The sequence below is a fragment of the Curcuma longa genome, chromosome 4 (assembly GCF_044706935.1).
Source record: "Curcuma longa cultivar G26 ecotype Majalengka, Jawa Barat chromosome 4, ITB_CL_G26_1.1, whole genome shotgun sequence".
NCBI lineage: Eukaryota > Viridiplantae > Streptophyta > Magnoliopsida > Zingiberales > Zingiberaceae > Curcuma > Curcuma longa.
The window spans coordinates 18,214,067-18,225,567 of NC_133864.1; the positions used below are offsets into that span (position 1 = coordinate 18,214,067).

The following is an 11,501-nucleotide window of genomic DNA, read 5'->3' on the forward strand; positions in this document are numbered from 1 at the left end:
AATTGAATATTTCATATTCTGAGAAAAGGAATGGCAGCTCATGAACAATGATCATGTGAGAAAGAATCTCCCTTATCTTCCCATGATCATACTTGAAATTCTGGACAACATTGACAGTTTCTAATTCAACAATAGTTTTAGAGACGGTAAGATTGTTTTGACCTTTCTCACTAATCTGCTTCCTCATACAACCCTTGAGGTGCCTCAAAAAATGGGATGTAACACCAGTCTTGTTTATTGTGAGTCGATGTTTACAATGAATACATTCAGCCTTTATTGTCCCATTCGGAAGAGTAACCTCTTTAAAGTCATCCCACGCTTTGGATGCCCGTTTTCTTTTCTTTGGAGCATATGGACTTTCATTCTCTTCTTCAATTGTCTCGGGTTGTTGCACATTATTGGTTTGAATTGTTTCACTAGTATTATTTGTTGAAGGTTGAATTTCTCCCAAAATAGGATTTATGGTAGAATCTTCAGTTCATAAATGAGGAGTTGACATTGGATACAAAAGTCCTGCATAAAAGTTGCATAAAAAAGTCTACAAGCAAACAAGTTTTAAGCATCGAATATGTTATGTTAGTCTACTTAACATTAGTATTGCTATATATTTAAAAAAAAGCCCGGGCTGATTGGGTGAATGATGGGTTAAAATAGAGCTAAAATGGTTAAATGTATGGAGAAATTTCTAAACTTCTTCCCTAAACCCTAAAATGGGTCTTCCGTGTTTAGCCCAGGTTGTAACGACCCGGCCCCTCGGCCCCTTAGGCGGCCCAACTGGCGGCCCAATTGGCGGCCCAATCGGCGGTCCCTTGGGCGGCCCAACTAGCGGCCCCCTTGGCGACTCCTATGTCGTCAATCGACGACCCTCGGCCGTGTCGTTACTCACTAGGACTTTCCACCCCTGGCCAGTGGATTTTTTGCCTCCCCCAGGATTCGAACTCTAGACCTCCAGGATAAGTACTAGAGTTTATGAATCCTGGTAGCCAAGTGAAGCGCTCACTTGGCTACCAGGATTCATAAACTCTAGTACTTATCCTGGAAGGTCTAGAGTTCAAATCCTGGGGAAAGGCAAAAAATCCACTGGCCAGGGGTGGAAAGTCCTAGTGAGTAACGACACGGCCGAGGGTCGTCGATTGACGACATAGGAGTCGCCAAGGGGCCCGCTAGTTGGGCCGCCCAAAGGGACCGCCGATTGGGCCGCCAATTCGGCCGCTAGTTGGGCCGCCCGAGGGGCCGAGGGGCCGGGTAGTTACAATAAAAAGGCGCCTTTTTATTGTAACGACCCGGCCCCTCGGCCCCTTGGGCGGCCCAACTAGCGGCCCAATTGGCGGTCCCTTGGGCGGCCCAACTGGCGACCCCTTATGTCGTCAACCGACGACCCTTGGCCGTGCCGTTACTCACTAGGTCTTTCCACCCCTGGCCAGTGGATTTTTGCCTTCCCCAGGATTCGAACTCTAGACCTCCAGGTTAAGTACTAGAGTTTATGAATCCTGGTAGCTGCAAGTGAGAAGCATGTAAAATACCGGAAGATTTGGGGTTTATTCGTAAATAAATTAATCCTAAAATTTATTAAATTAATTAATAAAATCCTAAGTTATATAAAAGGGTTTAATTGCAATTTGGTATAAATTAAATCGTAAATAAATTAAACCCTAAACTACTCAATAAGCTAAATAGGATTAAGGGTTTAAGGGTGTTATTGGATCCTAAAACTTAGCCAACCCGTTAAGAGGTTTTAAAAACCCCGGAACAGCAACCTAAGTCGCGACACCCTGTTTCCGACGCGCGGCGACTTCCTCTGCTCCGCCTCTGTTTCTTCATCTCCGACGCACGCCGCCCTCTTCGCCATCGGTGCCAAGGAAGAAGCCGCGACCGGAGCTTCCATAGACCGGGGCTAGGTCTTGTTGGAGCGGAGGTTGGCTTGGGTGGTGGAGGCGGTTCGGCGGCAGCAAGTCAAGGAAGAGGAAGCCGAATCGGTAAGGGGTTGAGCTAGTTTTCCTTGGATTTCTTCGCCTCTCTTTGGGTTTGTGATCGTTTCCTTCTGTCCACAGCTTGTTGTGTTGTGAATCCGGTTGGTGTTGGCTTGGGTTGCGGCAGCAAGGAGAAAGGGGGAAAACTAGGGCACGGCTGGATTTTAAGGTAAAGGTTTTGGCTTAGATTTCGGGTTTGGATTGCTCTTAAGCTTTCTGGGATTTTGATTTTCAGAGTTTGATTGGAGTTGGTCGGCTGTGGGGCTCTGTTTGGAACCGGCAGCAGCAAAGGGAGAAAGGCCGGCAAGTCTTGATCTCTAGGGTTTTTGTTGAGTTTAGATCTGGGTTTGAAGGTGATTCTATGGACTTGTGTTTAGTTGTTAATCATGAATGGTGAATCTTGAGGTAAGTGGTTGAATTTCTTTAATTAGTTGATGGAAGTGTACTGTTGTATTGGTTTGTTGGAGCTAGGGGTTCTAACAGAGGTGAGTGTTTCTGATTTGATTTGGTTATAATTTAAGGTTAATGTGGAAAGTTATTAGAGTTGTTCAATTTATATTATGTTAGTATTGATCTGTTGATAGATGTTGCTAGGTTCGGTTAGGAACCTTAATGAGGTTGAGTGGGTTATTAAGTATCTACTGTTGAAGTTGTTTACATTTTGTTGAATTAGGGATTTGGTAGTTGATTATGATTAACTGTTGGGTTAGGTTTAATCCACTTAGGGTTAAATCTAATTTAAAACGAAGTAGGGATCTAGAGTGGGATTGGATTGTAGATTTTAATTATTATTATGATGCGATTGTATTTGATAAATATTGTTTATCCTTTTGCAGGATCTTGACTTATTATGCGGGAGTGTATTTTCTGGGGATTCTAGTTGTCTACGATCGTCTGATCAGGTGGGTACCCCTGTACTTGGTCAATACAGGAATTCCTTTTCTGTGCATGTATTGTTGCTTTCTATCTATTCTGTTGATATCCATGCTTTATAGATAGTATTTAGTTGATACCCTTGATTATCACTGTTGATACCTGTTGTTTGATCTTATTATGATCTATTTGATATCATGCTGATACCTTTGTTTCAGTAGAATTTATCCAGTTGGTACTCATCTGATTCGTTGCTTGTTACCTGTTGTATGACATCCATCTGATCTATTCTTGGCTAGAATAATCTTAACCATGATAACATTGACCTATGTTGATCCCTGCTGATTCCTATTGAGCATGCTGATTAAAGTAGCTATTACATGTTGGAATAATCATCATGCATCCATAGTAGTTGTAGATGTTGAATGTTGTTGGCTCTTACCCGATGCCGTGTTGTGGTGTCACATGGGTAAGAGGTTGCACTACAGTTGGGTGCCACCAGGACTGGCTACATTGCCCTCCTGCTACACTGCCACTCCCCACTTATTTTTAGTGGTCAGTTGCTGGAGTTTGCGCAGTATGTCCTGTTGTGCACCTCATGTTCATTTCCGAGAGGAATGGCTGGGGACGACGATTGCAGACAGTGACTTGACTTGTTATTTTTGATTGCGATGGTTGATGCATATTACATGCATTTGTTGGTAGGTTATTATATAGTTTACTTTATTCATACGCATGTTGATTGTTGCATTTATTTGCCATGATTGTTGCACTTGTATGACATTACATGCTTACATGTAACTGATTCTATATCTGTTGCACAGTTGATCTTTCCATATCGTCCCCGTTGATATACCCTGTTGATTAGTTGATACTCTTGATACTCTGTTGATACCTGCTACCATGTAACTGTTATCTTGTTTCTCCTATACATGTTTACTTAGACCTGTATATCCTTGTTGTTCCTTATGATTTCTTACATGCACATTTCCTGTACCCACTGAGCATCTAATGCTCACTACCCAGACCCTGGGGTTTTACCTTGTTTTCTCCCCAGGTAACAGATAGGTACTTGGAGCTTGGAGTTTCGGTCGGCTGCTGCTATCTCACTTTGGAAGGTTTTCTTGTTAGTTGCATTTAGTCTGTCGTGGTCTCTAATTGTATTTACTATTTCATGGACATGTAGTTGTGGGTTGAAGTTGTTATGACTGTGGTTATTCGTGTCGTTCGGTTTTTCGTTGTTTCTGCTTTATGAACTTTGCATATTCTGATTATAGTGCATGTGGTATGATTGGGTGGCCGTGTAGGCCTTATTTTATAGTTATATGTGGTTGTGTGTATTGATCGGACGAGTAGTCCTATTCCAGCCGCCTGTGGCTGAGTATATTATGCATGTATTCAGGGAATTTGTCACAGTTACAGGGGAGATGCTGTCGAAATTTTTCGGACGGCCTTCTCGGGGCGTGACACAGGTAGGCTACATGCCTCTACCCTTATACTTAGTCTCGTGTGGTTACCTGTTTACACATATTTGAGTTACTACTCACATATTCACAATAATTACACTTGTCTTCGAGTTTGTGCATTTTTTTCAATTGCAAATTGACTCAACCAAACTATGCACATGATGTTCTGCATTACTCAACTAGCTAATTTGTAAATATTAATTTCTCGTTCACTTTAGAATATTTTAGATTTTACCAAAAAAAAAGATTGGTAGGATAGTCATAGTTATACCATTCTATGATTTTGCAATCGTAAGGTTTATGTAGATTGTATATTTCAAGTTTTCTTGCTTCATGTCCCAAGTGCAAAAACAAACAGCAATGTTTCTAAATGCCTCTTCTCCAAGCAATGGAAGGAATAGATGTGATACTACTCGACAATAATGTCTCTCCAACGCACGACTCGCAATAATCTGTAAGTCCATTAATCCATTAGGGGTTCAGAGCTTAGTTTCCTATAAAAAGTTGTTATGGTATGAAAATCCTAACTCTATTTTTTTTTTCATTTTTTATCTTTACTATTCTTTACTATTCGAAGGGGCCTCGTCGAGATGATTCCTGATGAGTCCTCTGACGCGTATTTATCTATGCAGGAAGCATCGCCAATGAGATCCAGTGAACCACCAGATTTTGACCGTATCATCCAGTATTAACGTGTGAATTTGTAGAATGGAAAAAAAATGCAGCTTTAAATCTCCAAGAAAGGATGGAGAATGCAAGGGACAAACACAAGTTAGGGAGAAAAGTTCCAGTGTTGCTATTGGCTGTTTTAGATCGAACTGAAGTTGTAACAATTGTCGCTAAACATTCTTTTTTTTTTTGACAAAATCTGGAGAGTGATCCATTGTTCGTAATATTCCTGTCTCACGGAATTATTTTTTTGAGTATCAAAATTTTAGTCATTTTAAACAAATAAGAGCGTTAAAATAAATTTAAAAAGGACCATCAATTACAAAACACTTTGATGGTGTTTTTTATTTTTTATTTTTTGGCAATTAAAAAGTAATTAATATTTTTTAGACTCTGAAAAACTTATATATCATAATTATGCTCTTTACATCTCAAAATTCATATCTATTTTTAGTTTAAAAAGATGCTGGTGATCGTCATGTCTTTTTCAATTCATCATTCAAATTCCATCTTCTGATTCTTCTGTCTAATTTTATAAATTAGAAATTCATTTTATTATTTTATTTTTCATAATTATAGAAAAAGGTAAGAATTTGAATTTCTAAAGGAAATTTCAGTCAATTTATTAGAATTATAGAATGTGTTGAAGATGAAGAATTTTGAAATTTATTTTATTTTTCAATTTAGGAAATTTGATTTTACAAGATAAGATTCAATTTTACAAATCATAATCTCAATTTCTCATGCTACTCCAATAAAGTACTCAATTTGACAAATAAATTATATAAAATGTATCAATCTATTTTAGTCACTATTTTAATCATTCTAAAAGCTAATACAAATCAAATGGAGAGTGAAAAAATAATATTTTCTTAGTAATTTGCAATTTGATTATTTTATTAATCAATCTTATGAGGCTTGGACTATGTGCATCACAAATACCAAAATATTTTGCAAGGATCATAAATACCAAACCTTGGATGAAAATTCACAAACAATATCCATGATCTATTATTTGGAATGGTTCTTACTCTATCATCACTAATTTTACCCATTCATGATCTATTACTTGAGATGTTTTTTGCTCTACCATAATTAATTTTACTTTTATTATATTGATGATTCATTTGAGATTCAATAGTACTTCCTCTTCCGAAGCATGATTAAGTTGGTTACTACGGGATAGACTTACTGAGGTGGACAAGGATCGAATTTCGACGAAACCGAAACAATACTCTCCTCGTAGTAACCAACTGTAACTTTCCGAATTTACCTCCTATGATCGTGAAGCTAATAGTGTGGAACTACTAGGATGACAGATTCCACATTTTTACTGAAAAGATTCAACAATACCATCTTATATTGTTCAATTTCAAAAGAATGTAAAATGCTCATATATTGTTTCATTTTAGAGGTGGAGCCTTAACACTATGAAAAAGTTATTACCGTGTGACTCTACGAATCACAGATTTAAATTGTGGATACAACTTTTTACAATGTAAGATAAATTTAATATGATTCAATTTTTCTTCGAAATCTCATATTGATGGAACCTTTGTGCATTGGACTGTCCCCCTTTAGAATTTGATTCACTGTAATCTATTAGTACAGATGCCAATGGTGACTATATTTACTTTCAGTATTAACCTTATTGATCCAAGGCTTGGTTTTAATAAATAAAATTTGATACTAAATATGTAAAAAAAAAAAAATTACTTGGGAAAAGGTTTGTGTACCTACCTCCACTTCACCAAAAATTACACCATTTTTAGTTCATTCACACCAACACCAAGACAATTTGAGAATAAGATAAGAGTAAGAAAAATTCATGTCAAATAATCACTGAAATAATAACCATTAATTCCAAGGTGCTGTATCCTTTGTTCAGAAGGTTACACCGACAAGAATCAGATATATATACGTGTATGTATAATTCTAAACCTCAAGGTCTTCTATAAGCACCGACAAAAATCTTGGAAAGAATTGAGTTTTTCGCACTCACAAGTAAGGAGTACATACCATAGCAGGGGATGTGGACAAGAGCCAAGCACAAATACCTGCAATATTAGTGTAGTTGTAAGAATCTTGTACCGACAAATGGGCGAGAAAACACGTTTCTGATACTAACCATAGAGGAGCCCAAGGAGTGGAGAGCTTAAGAAAAGGGTAAGGCCACCTAAGAAACTCATGTGTTAGCATCGACTTAAATCAGAAAGCAAATTGTTTACATCTTTCTGCGACCAAAGATTAGCTCAATGATAACAATAATAAGTTATATTTAGGATCAGTTGCGTGAACTTAACTATGAAACCCTCACTAGTTTCCTCACATAGTTTGATTATAGCTGCTAAAGCCCAACCATTCATTTTGCTTAGCAACTGACACTTATTATGTTTGTGACCAAATGCAAGTACTAAGTAGAAATATGAGTGACGAGTTCCGGATGCATACAATGCTTACCAGACATCATACAGTAAAGCAGTGGAGATATTTATGTCTTATATATCTACAACTAGTTGTAAGAATATTACCATCTCACTTGTAGTTTTAATAGGTAAATGTTGATGCAACGTAACAGAAAATAACACACCCACCATGAAAATCCACAAGCGTGCAGGATCCACTGGAAGATTACATAGATACAACTCCAAAGGGTAAAATATGCCATTCGAAACCATGGAAAAGGCTGCAGATAAAACATATTACTTGTTAATTATTGAATACATAACATTACACTTTTAAGTGATTTGTATCTGGCTCGCAGGAAACTTACAAGACTGTTTAGAGCAGTATCAAGGAGAAGAAACACCAAGTTTAGTGTATGCATACACCCCATGAGCTGGCAAGAAAAACATGCATAACAAATTTTAGTAACCTAAGAACAAAAACCTTAAAAAATGAGACACTGGAATACAAATCCGTTTAATGCGCAAGAAAAACATAAAAGTGTATGGTTCTCACTCTTAACTTGTTTGTTTTCTTGTGCTTATTTCTTTTTTGGGGAGGATGGATTTGTGACTAAGTTCACAATGCTACAAGTTTTATCCTCATCACAGTGTAACACTTAGAAACTCATTTAAAATACAGATTTGACCATAAATCTGGTGTCACTGTAAAGAAAGATTCGAGACATTTAGTTCATGCTTTTAAAAAATCTAGCATACAGATAAAATAGTTTCTCTTACAAAAACAAATTATATAAAAAACATGTACTGTTAAGTTAAAAGTTAATTAAAGTATGTATTCAGGAATCAGAACCTACTATAATGCCCACATATCATTGCAAATGAAACAAGATAAAACATAAATGACCACAATTTAGTTGAAGTAGAGAGTACCCACCAAGTCTAGTTTGAAATGTTCCACAGAAAGAAGTGGTACTAGAAGGGCCCAAAACACGAAGTCTGTCAATACAACAGCACCTGCACTAGTCTGCTCAAGTGAATGGAACAACGTCATTTATAAAATTCAAGAAGCTAACTACCAGAAAATTAAACTAGCTATCAGTTTTTATATATCATTAGACTTTGAAGAATGAAACAAGTTCTTAAAATGAACATAACAAAATAGTTTGAAATACCAAAATGGAGATAGAAAGAATCTTAAATAGTATAGAGAAGTTTACCTGATAAGCAATTAGCATAAGGTAACCCAAGAATCCAGCTTTTTGTTGATAATATCCTTGCGCATAGTAGCTATGTGATTTGCTGACATTTTTGTTTCTATCTGTTCCATACAACGTTACTGATACATCTACTGCAACATCTCCTTTAAGGAACGCATTCACCTCGTCATTTTCAGTGGCACACTTTCCATACATCCAACAACCATGAGCAGATATCACACTAGCAATCTGTAAGCATGCAAAATTGCACATAAATGAGCAAGCCATATGACAAACAGAGGATCTGCCAAATCAGATGCAAGTTCAACAAAAAAAAATGATATAAGCAAATGGCATCTAATTATACTAGGTTAGCAAACATTGCACATAGAATACGATCGCAAAGTTTTGATAAAATAATTTAGTAGAATAAAATAAAAGTTGAAAAAAGGAGATGGAGGATACCAGGAAATAGATGATCACTAACAAAAATGTCCACCTGCAGACACAAATTTTAAATAGTCAGTAGCTCGTTCAGAATCTAACAACAAAATGTAGACTTGCCATGAATTTCTTTCACAATAACAATGCAGTTACCAAGTGAAAATATAAACTCTAGGAAAAATTTAACGCAATACTACATATACTTCAATAGATTAAATCAGCTCATGACCAGCGATCCGAACCTAAAATCAGGAAGAGGAAACCTATGAGTTTAATGTGCAACAACCATGGAATCTAATTTTATTCTTGCAGAAAATTTCCCCGAAATCTAATAAATCCATTGTTGTTCGATCGAATCCAAAAGAAGCAAGAATAAAGCAAAAATCCGACATTATCAAGCCAAACAGTCCATAAAAAGAGATTTACTGCTTATAGAAATAGAAGGCGAAGATACGACAACAAACACAAGATCGATAGGGAAACAACTCAAAGCCCTAGGAGCCAGAAGGCACTGGCCTTCTTCCATCACGAGAACAAGAGATCGGAGGATCTGAGGGGTTCCTGACCGCAGCCAGTACCCCAGGCCTTGCTCTACCGCGTCGCCGGCGGCCATGGACGAAGGCGCGACGCGACGCGGGGAGACAAAACGCCGAAACGCCTGACACATCTGCATTAAATGGGTCCCATTGCTAATCGCACATCCCACCCAGCCGTTTCCTGAACCGATGCGGCCCCCAGTGTTCCCACAGGGCAGACCGTTGATGTACTCGATGACGTGGATGCCAATCCTCGAGTAATTTTTTGGGTCGAACTAACTTTATTATTATTATTATTATTATTATTATTACTTTTATCTTGGAAAATAAAAGGACCTAAAATTGTTTCATGCAACGAGACATTATCATTCTTAAACTTCGATCTATTTTTAAATTTACAACAAATATTACAAAATATTCACTAATCTTTAATATTCTCACAATTCAAATTTTATTTCAAGATAAATTTAGAAAAATTATTCACCCTCTAGCAAAAAAAAAAAGATAAAATCCGCTATTTTAGTGGTCTCACGATTATCTGTGAACAGGTAAATCAAGAAGTTATAGTTCACCCGACCACAACATCAGTTTCATCAAAAACCGAGCACTAAGATGAGAAAAATTATGCACCCACAACAATATAAACTGAGCACTAGAGTACCGAGTACCAACTCGCAAGCAACCAGTAGAAACATAGCGAAGGGACACCAACCATTATTCTCTAACTAATAATATATTTTTTGGCATTTACTCCCTTTCCCAGCAAGATCAAGCTAAAGAAAAAGATTATGATTTTATTGTCCTTCCGAGCATTATCACAACTCAAAGATCAAAATCCATAGAAGAAGCAACCGATTGTAAAAGAAAATCAAAATTTGAAATTGTGCTGTGGAATAAAGTAAGATGCTTTGCTTCTCCCGGGTTACCCAGTTCATAAGGAAGACTTCATGAAAAACAAAATTCTTCCCCAAATAAGAACGAAATGCTCGTGTAAAATCGACGAAAGAAGCAACTCGATCACCGAAAGAACTGGAATTTTGAAACCAGAGATGCCGAAATTGGGTAGGGTTACCTACTCCGTGTAATACAGCATGATGCTCCAGTCGTAAGTGCGCAGATCCCAAATCAGGACCCCGATCATGGCGGCGGCCGCGGCCAGCCTCACCGCGAGAAGGGCGGCGGGGTGCACAGCCCGACACCGGCTCAGCCACAGCTGGCACCCCAACAATCCATCCGCTCCTTCTTCTTCGCCGGAGCCGTGGTCACCGCCGTCTCCGCCGGCGGCGGGAAGCAAGCTGCGGTACACGGAGCCGGCCCGCTCCTTGCGGCTGCGCTCGCCGGCGAGGATGGCGGCGAGGGAGGCCACCAGCGCGGCGGCGAGGAAGCCGAAGCAGAGCAGAGCGTACCAGTGGAGGGAGAAGGCCATGGATCGGTGAATCTGAACCCGTGGCCTCCGATTCAAGCTTGCGATCGGAAATCCTCTGGGCCTGATTTATATGGGCGTGCGGAATGAGGACTGGAAAACTGGTAGTTCGGACTGTGTGGTTTGAACTCCGCATGATCACGACACCAAATTATATGAACAAACAGATAAATAAATAAACCACCAAGGTCGGTTCCTAGAGTCGGATGACTGATTATTAAAATATAAATTTATTATAATAGACAAAGTAGAATCTCAATCAAATGGAAATAAAATTTTGTACGTAATGATCAAATGTAATTTTTTGATGTATTTTTTTATAGATAATCATGAAATCGATCGTATAAAATCGTTAAGTGATAGATTTTACTTTTTATTACACTGAGTCTGATGACATCAGTACGAGATAGGACACGTAATTAATTAAATGTTTATGGATTAATTTATGAATTAATTTCTTCAAGCAAGAAGACAATTATAAAACTTAGTTATAGAGTGATGTGTTACTTACACTTT

At 38.1% G+C, this 11,501-nt stretch overlaps 1 protein-coding gene across 1 annotated transcript; it reads right to left on the reverse strand.

Moving 5' to 3' along the window:
• Window positions 1-6,794: 6,794 nt before the first annotated feature.
• On the reverse strand, window positions 6,795-11,108 carry LOC141827615 (uncharacterized). The gene is made up of 8 exons (XM_074714905.1): window positions 10,639-11,108; window positions 9,048-9,081; window positions 8,604-8,831; window positions 8,321-8,410; window positions 7,752-7,817; window positions 7,573-7,664; window positions 7,107-7,154; window positions 6,795-7,035 (listed from the first exon to the last, which is right to left on the reverse strand). Exons 1-8 carry the CDS (start codon window positions 10,986-10,988, stop codon window positions 6,921-6,923), a joined length of 1,023 nt encoding a protein of 340 aa, XP_074571006.1. The 5' UTR covers window positions 10,989-11,108; the 3' UTR covers window positions 6,795-6,920.
• Window positions 11,109-11,501: the final 393 nt, after the last annotated feature.